This window comes from Onychomys torridus, chromosome 20 (genome assembly GCF_903995425.1).
Source record: "Onychomys torridus chromosome 20, mOncTor1.1, whole genome shotgun sequence".
Taxonomy (NCBI): domain Eukaryota; kingdom Metazoa; phylum Chordata; class Mammalia; order Rodentia; family Cricetidae; genus Onychomys; species Onychomys torridus.
The window spans coordinates 8,978,720-8,992,071 of NC_050462.1; the positions used below are offsets into that span (position 1 = coordinate 8,978,720).

The 13,352-nt window shown below is 39.8% G+C and overlaps 1 protein-coding gene across 7 annotated transcripts in view; it reads right to left on the reverse strand.

Moving 5' to 3' along the window:
- Window positions 1-13,352, reverse strand: part of Mybpc1 (myosin binding protein C1) — an 86,718-nt gene that overhangs the window by 35,885 nt on the left and 37,481 nt on the right. For 5 of the 7 annotated variants that reach the window (XM_036169784.1, XM_036169783.1, XM_036169782.1 and 2 more), the window contains 6 exons: window positions 13,264-13,315; window positions 11,290-11,346; window positions 5,069-5,235; window positions 3,928-4,060; window positions 1,658-1,782; window positions 586-691 (listed from right to left, as the gene is read on the reverse strand). In XM_036169784.1, coding sequence (XP_036025677.1) covers window positions 586-691; window positions 1,658-1,782; window positions 3,928-4,060; window positions 5,069-5,235; window positions 11,290-11,346; window positions 13,264-13,315 — 640 coding nt within the window. The remainder of the gene's footprint in view (window positions 1-585; window positions 692-1,657; window positions 1,783-3,927; window positions 4,061-5,068; window positions 5,236-11,289; window positions 11,347-13,263; window positions 13,316-13,352) is intronic. The other 2 variants (XM_036169788.1, XM_036169786.1) reach the window with 1 other exon arrangement.

The window sequence follows — 13,352 nt, forward strand, 5'->3', positions numbered from 1 at the left end:
TGTGTGTGTGTGTGTGTGTGTGTGTGTGTGTGTGTGTGTTGCAAATGGTCAAACTGAGGGCCTTGGACAAGGTAACTATGTGTCACCGCTAAGGCACATCCCCTGGCTCTTTTTAACTATTGAAAGGAGTTGGTGATTTTCAGCTTACCATATTTTTCTAGAGAACTGAAAAAATAAAGTGGTGAAAATTGGCTTCTTAAGCGATAGGGCTGGAGTCTGGGGCCTTGAACATGCTAGGCAAGGGCTGTCCCACTGGGTTACATTCCCAGCAACAATGAGGATTTAAATGAAAAATATGTACATTATATTTTTCCATGTATGTTGCCAGTAAGGACTGCTACTGCCCTACATCTCTGCCCAGACAGCTCTCTAAGAGTTGGTTTTTCAGATCACGATGTGCTTTTGGTTATCATCTCTACTAATACAAAAGACATTGAGATTGTTTTCATGTTTAGAGGACACTCCCATGTTGCATCTATTGGTTATGAAGATACTTCGTGTAGCTAAAAGTTTTCCTGTGTCGCAGGCCAGGCAGGATACGACTTTGTCTATTAAACACAGGCAGGCATCAACAAAGCAATTTACCATTTTACGTTGGCGTCATCTTCAGACACCTCAACTTCCAGCTCCACTCTCTCCCCACAGTATGCAGTCGTGTCTTCCAGCTGCTTAGTCACCATAATTGGGGGCTCTAATTGGAAAAGGGGAAATCAAAATCATTAAATATCCAAAGCATGTGTCTTTTTTATTTTTTAATTTTATTTAGTTTTTGTTTTTGTTTTCGTTTTGTAGCTGAGGATCGAACTCTGGGCCTTGTGCTTGCTAGGCAAGCGCTTTACCACTGAACTAAATCCCAAAGCTTGTGTCTTAAACTCCAGTTTGTTCACAGACGAAAGTCCAGCAATGGGAAAGAATCATCAATCTGGGATATAAATTGGAGGTGAGAATCTCTGTTCGTCTGTGGCAACGCTGGATCAGTTCCCCCGAGTTGCTTCAGAACTATTCAGATCAAATGAATTATTGTTCTGGGGAGTACATAACATGTATACCAAATATCCTGCCTCCATCAAATAAGGTACCAGGTGGATGAAGGAGGATGTATAAGGCTTGAGGGTTTTGATTTTGGCTCTCAATCAAGGATAGGGAATAGAGCTATCTGTAACCAGAGAGCTTCATAGAGAAAATACGGTCACCCTAGCATTCTTCGACTCCCCCAGCTTTTCACTGGGGTCTGCTGCTCTTTTGATGCCAGTGAACGATGCCCTCCTCCCAACGAAGCTGCTTTCATGTAGTCAGCTAAGTGGCCAAAATACAGGTCACCCACTAAAGTCCATTGGGTTTCAGAGGCTATCACTGAAATATCCATCTTGCAGGACATTAGCACTTGGCTTAAGTCAAAAGCACGAGGTAGCTTCACAAAGCTGCTTTTCTCTCCCCTCAGCTGCTCTATTCTTCAACAAATCAGAAGACTGATTAGGATTCAGGATACCTGCCAATGTAATGGAGCCTCAATACTGAACCAACCTAACAGGCAAGCCGAACGTTTCTGGAGGGCCGACCGCTTCCGCTCTGGGTGAAGCGGCTGCTTTGCCTCTCCTTTGGCTCAGGGTCCCTGGGAGGAGAGCCTTTGGTAACGCAAGAAGAGATTTCCTTTTACCTCTCACGAAGAGCTCAGTAGAACACTTCTCATCTCCAGCTGTCACATAGTACTCCGAGTCGTCTGTTAGTGCACAGTTATTTATAAACATGATTCTCTCGTTTCCTTTGTGTTCAAAGATGTATCTGTGTCAAACAGGAGGGAGGCAGAGTTGGGGACCTCGGTTCTCTTTATTAGCAGATTTGGCTTATGTTTTGTTAGTGCTTGAGACTAGGATAAAGCTATGACCCTCTATGCAGCATATTTTATCTGTTCAATTAATGTCAAACAAAAGCTCATTTTTCATTTCTATGATATATGACAAAATATGTATATTTATACATACTATTTAATTTGTTATTCTTTTCTTGCATATGTTTTTATTACAAATATAAACAAATTCTCATATAGTTAATTCTTTAACCCACTTTTGGAAGGGAGTGTTGGTTGAGTGTGTTAGAGAGATTTTTTTTTAACTCTGTATACTTTTCAAATGATTATGTGTTAATTATATATGTTACAAAAGTTGCAGACACTTTATCTTACTCATTTACACATATTCTCTTTTTTTTTTTTTTTTTGGTTTTTCAAGACAGGGTTTCTCTGTGTAGCTTTGCGCCTTTCCTGTATCTCACTCTGTAGACCAGGCTGGCCTTGAACTCACAGAGATCCGCCTGCCTCTGCCTCCCGAGTGCTGGGATTAAAGGCATGTGCCACCAATACCTGGCTACATATATTTTCTTTATTGTTTAGCCCAAGGACACTGGATATTTTTGTTGGATGAATAAATGATTGTGCAATTTAAGCAATAACTGACTTTGATTGATAAGACCAGCAGGAAATATAGTTTCTTAAATGAGCTTAAGCAGTGGGCCTATTGTGTCCCAGTTACTCTCTATTAAGGAATCATTTGCCAGGCTGGAGAGATAACTCAGGGGTGAAGAGCTCTGGCTGTTCTTCAAGAGGACCCGATAGGTCAGCTCACAACGTTCTGTAACTCAACTTCTAGTCTCCATAGGCACAAAACACCAATACACATCAAATCAAATCCATTTAAAAAAGGAAGTTTAGAAACAGAAAACTAGAAGCCAGGAAGAGAAAATACTCTAACTATATGTGTTGATTATGGAGGTGCACACAAGAGTATTCTATAGATGAGCAAAAAACCAAATTGGGGAAATAGCTCAAATTGAAGACTTCAAGAACAAAACATATCAACATTTTCTAGTAAAGCTAAAGAAGGAAAACCATTTCTGAGTGAATCCAGGTTGTTTCCAAGAGACTTTTGCACCACATACAAATATTATCCATCTCAAAGTCATTCTGTTAGGCATGAGCCCATGGAAAAGCTGGAAACCGCTTCACTGTACTCTAGAAGTGACAAGTTTCTGGGATTAAAGTTTGTATCAGTGTACATGTGGCACTTATTAACTTAAGACAATATACTAGAGCTGAAAATCTCCCGGGCTGAGGAAGATTTCTATGAAGTAGTTTCATGACAGACTAGCAGTACATCAGACATCAGAGATCAGTTTGACTCCTTCCTTTTGGAAGAGGGACAAGACATAATAAAACACAGGCTTTGGCGCAAGTTTCACTATTTTAACATCAAACCATTCTGTTTAGTTGCAATGCTGTGGATACCTCCCAATAGCACCCAAACAGAAGATGTTCAACCACTATCAAATACTCATGTTATTTTTGGGAAAAGCAAAACCAAACACAAAACCTCAAACCTTCTAATTATGAGATGAAGTTTTCATCTGGCATATCAAATGTATATTTCAACTATTTCTAAGTTTTATTATTTTGAACAGAGAGAAATTGAGACAATACATATAATGTTCAGTGACATAAAATAATCATGACTCACTTGAAATAGCCTCAGAAAACATGAGAGTTTCTTTTACACAGCACTATGACTTTCAGAATTCTGAACTACATGAAAAGGAACTGCAACTTCAACCTCTCCTTTCCCTCCACACAGTGTTCCATTATAAAGACAAATCAAGGGCTGGAGAGATGGCTTAGAGGTTAAGAGCACTGGCTACTCTTCCAGAGGTCCTGAGTTCAATTCCCAGCAACCACATGGTGACTCACAACCATCTAATGAGATCTGGCGCCCTCTTCTGGCCTGCATGCATGCCTGCAGGCAGAACACTGTATACATAAGTAAATAATTCTTTTAAAAAAAAAAAAGACAAGTTGAAAGAAACATATGCTTGAAAAGTCTCTCAAAAGTCAAACCCTGTCCATTCCTATTTTGATTGAGTCCTTCAGAGCCCACTTACTTTGTGCTGGGTCGGATTTCCTGGCCGTTTTTAAACCATTTCACCTCCAGCTTTGGATCCGCCAACTCCACAACAAATCTCACTTTGCCTCCTTTATCAACCTGATATGCAGGGTCGAGAATTTTGGCAAAAGCTGTAGATAGGAACAAAAAATTATGACAGTGTGTATACACACAGGCTACCAATTTAAATAGTTAACGTGTACATGAAAATCTAAGAACATGTTAAAGAAAAAAAAAAGAGTTTCAGGGAAGAACAAAGTTGGAAGCCTTCCCAATTACCCCATATATTTCAGAGTTATGTTGACATATATACAGAAAGATGGTTTAAAATTGAAAGCAAATTCGTGTGTTTTTAAAAGAAGCATAAGAGGAAAATAGCACTACTACTAATTTTAAATTACATTGATTTATTTTGTATGTGCCTGCATGCCTGTGGGGAGTTGGTGTCGCCTTGAGGAGTCTGTTCTTGTCTTCTGCCGTGTGGGCTCCTGGTTTGAGTTGGCAGCAAACGCCTGTGCTCTGTAAGCCATCTCATTGGCGTTTGCTCACTTTCTAGTATTAGATTATTATTATTATTATTAGAAATCTATTATTAGATTTCCAACCAGTTCCCTAGCTCGTGATTCAGAACTCAGGGTTCAGAAAGGCCAGCCTCTCTAAAGGGGTCGTCAGATGGCTCTCCACTTCCACGATTGTTTCTGGAATCGTGACATAGGAGTTGTGAGACGGCGGGAAGGGCCAGTTCTCAACCAAATCAGGGTGACATTTAGAAATGAGGACCAGATTTTTTTTTTTTTTTTTTTTTTTAACCATAATGAGAGTCTTTATCCCACCTGAACAAGAAGGGAAGCAGTAAAAGGCTTGATATCACCCTGACATTTTGTGCAACTGGAACCTGACAATGATCCAGCCCAGGAGAGCTGGGAGCGTCGGTGGCCAACTTGAAAAGCACGCCTCTCTCCCCGGCCCTCAACTTGGTGTTTCAAACCAGAGCCAAGTGAGCCCACCCTAGAAACCTTACTGGGTGTGAGGGACGGTCTCTGGGGCAGAATCAGAGCTACAGAGTGACAGGCGCAGGCCCCTGAGAAATAGGATGAGACCGAGACACCCGGTCTCTGCCGGGTCCCGGGTGTGCTCACCTGCGCTCTTCTTCTCCACCCTGCGCATGCGCTTGAGCCGCTTAAGCATGCCACGCAGGTCGGTGATGCCATACTGGAAGGCGATCTTCTCGTACTCGTTGGGGTTGGCGTTCTTCAGCAGCTCCCACACGTCTATCTCGGGCTCCTCCTCCTGCTGCTTCACCTCCCTAGCCCGGAAGAACGGTCGCCTAGGTTAGAAACTGTCCTGCCCCCCACAGACCCGGGACGGGGGTATGATCCCACTCTGTGATGCCAAGGGTTCTGCTTAGAGCCACCGACAGAGTCCACTCGATTTCTTGGCTAACTTCCGGAGACTAGAACAAATATGTACACTTTCAACTTTCACTTTTCCAATTTAAAAACGCAATTGTAGGAGGAGTGGGGATGTCAGGACAAATCCTGAGATAGTTTCAATTTTAACGTCTGATTGCATTAGATCTTGACCAAAATGCTAAGGAGCAGCTGAAGGTAAGAATTTCAAAAACTTAAAAACAGATCTCACCACTCATGTAGGTAGTGGATTCAGTTTGAAAAGCAGATTAAGAATTAATATTTTAGCAGCCGGGTGGTGGTGGCACATGCCTTTAATCCCAGCACTCGGGAGGCAGAGGTAGGCGGATCTTTGTGAGTTCGAGGCCAGCCTGGTCTACCAAGAGATCCAGGAAAGGCGCAAAGCTACACAGAGAAACCCTGTCTCGAAGAACAAAACAAAACAAATCCCAGCACTCGGGAGGCAGAGGCAGGTGGATCTCTGTGAGTTCGAGGTCATCCTGGTCTACCAAGTGAGTTCCAGGAAAGGTGCAAAGCTACACAGAGAAACCCTGACTTGAAAAAAAAAATTAATATTTGAAATTGGCCTGAGTGAAAAAAAATCCCTTTCTACATATATTAATGTAAACATAATCCAGACAGTATTTCAAACCTGTGGATTTTCCCAACACATTAATAAATATATGCATTATTTTGTTATTTTTACATTAAAACATTGAAACAATTATAAAGGTTTTTAATTTGTTCTTCATATTAGTGTGGATTAAGGTGCATTTTAAGAGAAAATTGTTTCTCTAAGTTGGTAGGAAAAAGAACAATGAGGCAAAAGAATTCTGTCATACTTCAGCTTAACAAACCATCTTGATTTTTTTTTTTTTTTAAGAGCAAGAATGGGATTGGGCTATAGATAGATTAATGTTAAGCTGTAAAATAAATGGTTAAGAGTCCACAAACAAGTAACAGGGTAATATGACCCTAAAGCCTGACCCTGACAAAGAATGTGTGGGACGTATGAAGGAGTACATGACTATACCACCCTTACAATGACTACACCACAGGGTGTAGCCACGTACTTCTCCATGCATTATATGATGTGTCATCTGTTACATGTGTCAGCACTCGGGAGGCAGAGGTGGACAGATCTTGGTGAATTTGAAGCCAATCTGGTCAGCATGGTGTGTCTCAGGCTAACTGTGACTGTATAGTAAATTCCTGTTTAAAAACAATAAATAATAAAAAAGGTTAAAATGCGGTGGTGATGCACTTTAATCCCAGCACTCAAGGAGGCAGAGGCAGGTGGATCTCTGAGTTTAAGAACAGACTGGTCTACATAGCACACTTCAGGTCACCCACAGCTGTACAGTGAGACTGTGTCTCAAAACACACAAGAAACAAACGTCTTTTTCATCTCCCAGAAATGAAAATATGCCTTGTGTTCATATACAGATGCTGTGGATATCGCTCTGTGTAAATAAATTTCTGATTGGCCAGTGGCCAGGCAGGAAGTATAGGCGGGACAAGAGAGAAGAGAATTCTGGGAAGTAGAAGGCTGGGGAGAGACACCGCCAGCCGCCGCCATGAGAAGCAACATGTAAAAACACTGGTAAGCCACGAGCCATGTGGCAAAGTATAAACTGACAGAAATGGGTTAATTTAAGATAGAAAAAGCAGATAACAAGAAGCCTGCCACGGCCATACAGTTTGTAAACAATGTAAGTTTCTATATGCTTTCTTGGTTGGGTCTGAGCAATTGTGGGACTGGCTGGTAAGAGAGATTTGTCCTGACTGGGTCAGGCAGAAAAACTCCAACTACAAATGGCGCCCAACGTGGGGCACGAACCCACGACCCTGAGATTAAGAGTCTCATGCTCTACCGACTGAGCTAGCTCACTGGGTCAGGCAGAAAAACTCCAACTACATACAGAAATCGAAATTATCCTTAAACTGAGACATTGCTAATAATATGCCAGATTCACTCAATCTCTAGACTGAAAGCTACCTTCATTTTAAATTCACCTTTCAAAGTATTGTACACTGGGGGCTGTAGAGATGGTGCGGTCATTAAGACTGCTTGCTGCTCTTCAGAGGACCTGATTTCGGTTCTCAGCTCCCATGTGGAGTAGCTCATAACAACTTGCAACGCCAGACCCAAGAGACCTGACACCCTCTTTTGGCTTCCATGGCCACCCACACACACTCCATACTCACTCACACAGACACAGATACATATAATTAAAAGCAATAAAAACAACTTTTTTAAATTTGGAAAATTGCAGTTAAATGTGTATGTACATACACGGTGTGTATATTTTCTGTGGGCTGTCTCCTTAATCTACTAAAGCTTTTTATTACATTACAGCCTAAATATATCCACTCAACTTTAGAATTATTTCATATTTCAATTGTGTTAAATCTGGAGATTTTGTTACATCTGGTATTTTAATCAAGAACTATGTCACACATATTTCAATTTATATATTTCATATTACATTTGGTGGAAAGACTTAAAGATATGACTTCTGTATAATTAATCTGTTTTCTATTTGCTTTTAAGATGGCTCATGTAGCCCAGGCTGGCCCTGACCTTACAATTTAGTCAAGGACAACCTTAAAATTCTGGCCCTCTTGTACCTACCTCTTGAGTGTTGAGATTACAGGTGTACCAACACACCCAGTTAATATGTAGTGCTGATAATCGAACCCATGACCTCGTACACACCAAGTAAATAAATATTCTACTAACTAAGCTACACACCAATAGTTATTATAATTTAAACAGCAACAAGAAACACAAGGAAAAAGTGAGGCATGCCAGGTTCACGAGGAGAACGTTTGCAGAGGAAGCCAGTAAAAATGCTCACCGTTTCCTAGAGTGGACTAGCCCGTCATCCTCAGCATCTTTCATTGATGTAGGAGGATAGATGCCTTTCCAGCGTGTTCCTTATCAGATTTTGTATGTGAACCTCAACTCTTTTCTTCTTTTTCTATCTCTCTAGTGTAGCCCCAAGTTTAGACAGAAGCTTTCACTTTGTGCTGGGATGTGAGGTAAAGCTCTGTTTTACAGCAGTCAACCCTCCTAGGACCCATCTTTATGTACCACGGTGGCTATTCACGACACTGTCTGCGTGGATAATTGAAGTGCAGTGAGGAGAGAAATCTAGATTTTAAGGTTCCTTTGCATCACTGGGATAGACCTGTATAGTTTCTACCATACTTTTATCAACAGCAAAAATTTCTATAAATTGATGGTCCCAGTGAACCATAAATCATTTATAGAAATTTTATGTAGAATAAGAGTTCTAAATATTTACAAAGGTCTAGTCCCATAATGAAATACTGCCCCAAAGATTAGCCTTGATTCATCTAGTGTATATTGAAACAAGCTGGCTTTGATAGGCAAAGGGAGAATTTTCGGTACACAGACAATAGTTCTAATATTTATTCCGGTAGAGATTTTGCCACACACTTCTGGAGAAGTAGAAAGGGTAACCATGTGTCATTACCACAATGAAAACACATGCAACCCACAATTTAGTAGGAAACACATGCCTTCTACAGTTGTAATGGTGGGTTAGTACAGCATATTAAAGGAACACAGTCTTATGCGAACAATCCAATGAATCTAAGCCTTAATTAAAGGACGTAAAGGAAATGAGAACTGGAGACACAGTCACTGCCCTTTTTCCTAAGATTTTTTTTTTTCTTGTCATCGGGGCTATATAATTTCCTCTTTCTTCCCGTGCAAATTGTTGGTAGAAACAGCCTGTTATTATTTCTTTCCCTTTCATTTTTAAATTGAAACGTGACACTAAATTTACTGTATTTATACATCCTGATTGTGCTCATATGTGTGAATGTGTGTGTGTGTGTGTGTGTGTGTGTGTGTGTGTGTGTGTGTGGTCTTTGTCTGAAGACAAATGCATTGAAAGAAAATGTTCCATTTGTCTAGAGGAAGTGCATGGTTTCTGCTAGCTACCACGATCCAGGTCCTTTATATTTAATTTAATTTTTACACTTTTATTAGTTTTTATTTTTCAAATGTACATATGTGGAAAACAGACTTCAGAGAGGACATACATTTTGACCGAAGTCACACAATGGAATTCTATACTGTCAGGAAGGTGTGATCATTAATACTAAACATTTATTTTCATTTTGCTGCCTTATATGACTTCTTGGTGTTGAGATTTAGGTCGGTCTCACTATCATACAAATATTTTCATCCTTTCCTATGGATAAGACCCTGCTTTATTTCCCTGGACATCACCTAGCTTGATTTCCTACAGGTTGGTATTTTCCAGTTGAGTCCCATGTACAGCAGGAAGAAAAGGCTCCCTTGTTATCTACAGTGCGATGCACGTTGTGAATGGCAAGGTTAGCTTCTAGGGCAGACTTGGAGTTCTGTTTCTAACATGGGGTCACAGGAATGGCACTGACCCAGAAAGGAAAAAAGAGAAATTGGGATTCGGGTCTCTGCTCTGCCTGGTCCAGTGTGACCCTGAGTGAGTGACTCAGTGTCTCAGGATTTTGGTTTTTCACTTGAGAATGAGGCTCACTTAAGGACACTTCATATATTGTTGCTTTAAATGAACTTTGGGAAATAATTAATATTATTTAAACTAATAATTGAGATATCAAAAAGATGTATTTGATATTGCCATGTGTATTGTTGAGTATTTATCACTAACTAGTAAATTACACCTATAACTATTTCTGCTTTTAGCCTTAATGTTGAGGGCTCTGATTGAAATCTTCATTCCATTAACTTGAAAAAAAATTTTCTTTCATGAGTTTATAATTTTTGAGGAGCATTTGTACTAATGTTCTTTTAATATCCCAAAGAGGACTGAAATTGTCTTTTAAATAAATCTGAAAAGCTAACTGAAAACTCTTGCCAAAATTATAAATTATTTAGACAAATAAGTTTACTGGTTATTTACAAATTCGTAAAACTATAGTCCCAGAAAATAACACTTTCTTTTTATAGTTTTTCTGCTACAGAAAATGTCTTGAAAAATGTATATATAGCTGCAAATAACACTTATGTAATATAGTCTATTATATTATTTTATACTTGTACATATTTGGACAGAAATCCTATAACATGGTTATATGCTGAATATCCATATGGTATCCTCTATGTCCTATTACATGAGATGACACTGTCAAGGAAGTGTGAGCAATAAATGTTTACTTCTATTCACTACTATGTTTCATTACTTCTAAAACATGCATCTTGGGGATGACATTTTAAACATCTCTGGAATACCTACATACTACATACTATGTATCTTTGTTTTTTGTTTTTTTGTTTTTTTGTTTTTCCAGCCAGGGTTTCTCTGTGTAGCTTTGTGCCTTTCCTGGACCTCGCTTTGTAGACCAGGCTGGGCTAGTATGTATCTTATAATCAACACTGTGTCATAATAAAACATTTGGAAAAAATCTTTCATAATTAGTGCCTTTATGAAATACCAACATGTCTTCAAATCCATAATGTCTTAAATTTGAGTCGCAAGTAATGTATCAAAGTGAATCTGCCTATTGCAAAGGCCACTACCAAAAATGTGAAATTGACATTTTCAGTCAAGTGTCAAGAACTAAAGGTAACAAAAGCTGTATTCACCCAGTCACAGAAGAGAATCACATGTAGTCTTGGCTGTCCCTAGACAGTTAAGTCCTATGTCTCAGTTATCACGTTTCCTTACCCTCAACTAAGAAAATACATGAAACTCATCAAACACGTAAGTAGGGAGTTTAGGAAGCGCCAGCTCCTGCCTTCAACAGGTTAGTTGTTGATTTCTCTCTCTCTTTTAGTTGATTGTTACATTCTATAAGCAAAACACGTATTAAGAAGTGACAATTCTTTGAAAAGCATTCACTTAAACTTGACTTCTCTGGGTGGGTCTAAAAGATCCAGGCCACGGTGCCTCACGGCATCACTTGGTTCTCACCTACGTTTCAGGAGACCACTAAAGTCAAGTTCCCCTGCATCCTCTTGACCTTCTCCACTGTCATTAACAAAAGAAAAGCAAATCTGGGTTTAATGCAGACACATAGCTGAGTTTCCCCAATGAACACTCTACACAGAATGTATATGCAATTTTGTACCGACACACGAGGACTAAATCAATGCAAACTATTTCTTTTCACACAAGTGACATTGTAAGTTTTTGGAGTATGTACTTGTGGAAAAGTAGACATAAGGCACTTGTGTTACTGTATGATTGCAGAAGACACAGTGTAGATTGCATATATGAAACTGCTTGGATTTGTGTTAAAACCAGATAACACAAATGCACTTAAGCCAAGCAACACAAAGTACTTTGTTTTTGCAAGTTGGGGGGCTCTGGAAAGAAACCTATGTAAAAAGCAAAGGACTTTTGCTGATCTCTGTTATCCATGGAAGGCAGAGATTGGCTTCAAGGACAAAATAGAGCCTGTCAGACATATAAATGCACACATGGCCTTATATCCAAAGGTAACCGCTATGCCCACGAATAGATGAATCAGATAAGTGATACCAACAGGACATAAAAAATGGAGCTACTCACTGTAGAGCTTTCTAGAAGATGCATTTCTTTCTGTTTTTAAAGAGACTGCTCTTTGCAGTATAGACATTTGGTTTTCTTGCTGGCACCTTTTAAAGTGTAGTTTTCAAAATGTTCTCTCTTGAATTGCTAATTAACTCTTTCTTAGTAACTTTCTAAGGAGTTTCCCTACAGAGAAATGCATCTTAAACCAGGCATGCGGCCGCTCTCTTGATTTTCGATTAACTCTAAGCAGAAGCTGCGGTGCTGATGTTTAAACAGCACGACGGATTTACTTACAGGTTTAATTTTTAGTGGAGATTTTGTTTCCTGCTCTTTACAGGTGTTAGTTGTAGTTTCTAAGAAAAGAGTATGTGGGTTTAAAGACAGTGTGTCTAAGATGTAAGTCATAAGAAATTAAACCCAAGTAACGCGTTCTCACATTTTCTGTTAGCAGGTGGCTTGAGGGCCTTTTAAAGCAAACACATTTCTATTTTTTCAAAGCACAAAACAGTAGCTTGTGTCTCCATGTCTTAAGATAGACCTGCATGTGCCATGAGCACATTTAAGTTGGTTTATTGTTAAGTATGAGATGCGGGGGTGGGGGGGGGGGGGTGGGGGGAAATGGGGGGGGGGGGGGTGATGGAGGGAGGGCAGTAATGAGATTGGACAGTTTGAGATTTTTTTCAAGTTAAAAGTTATCATTGACTAATTGGATAATGTCTAGTATTTTCAAAAGTCACTAAACATTGTATTTCTTGATAATTTGGGCAGGAAATTGTGTTTTTTAATCAGACAAAACCATGCTTTATAATAAAGGGATCACATTTTATACTCTAAGGTGACTTTCCTTTTCAACAAAATGGTCTGCGGAGTCTAAATGGTTCCTTTCCACATCATCTTCAATGTCGGCAGATTCAGGGGTTATCCACTTAGGATGATCCCATAGTATGTGATATAAGCTTACTAAGTAGCTATTCACTTGTGTTTTGGGCTGGGCACGTGGTTTAGTAGCTCCATACATGATGAAAAGAAGCGGAAATGAGTTTTCAGCTGTGACTATGCTGGTGCTGAAAAGGTGCATTCTTCCTGTTTCTCTTTCGAGCATTGGGTGGGAACCAGTGCAAATGAGGATGAAGCCACTCCTTGACACGGATAATCTAAGGCAACTGCGAGACCTGCAAAAACGGAGGGTCTGCTCCAGCGAGAATGCTCTAAGAATTATCACTATAGGGTTGGCTGGGCATTAAGCTCATGGCTTTTCTAGAATGGCAATTTTAAAGACATGATATGTTTGACTGCAGTGAACTGGGCTGTGCCTTTTTGGAATATGGAGGGAAACTGTTCCACCTCCATGCTATTATATGAATGCTATCTGGATTCCCACTTTGAAATTACCTTCTCTTGAAGGCAGATCTGATGTCAATGTTTGGAGTAGTCCCAGTGGATTCTTTGAAAAGAAAGAGATAATACAATGAATGACTGTT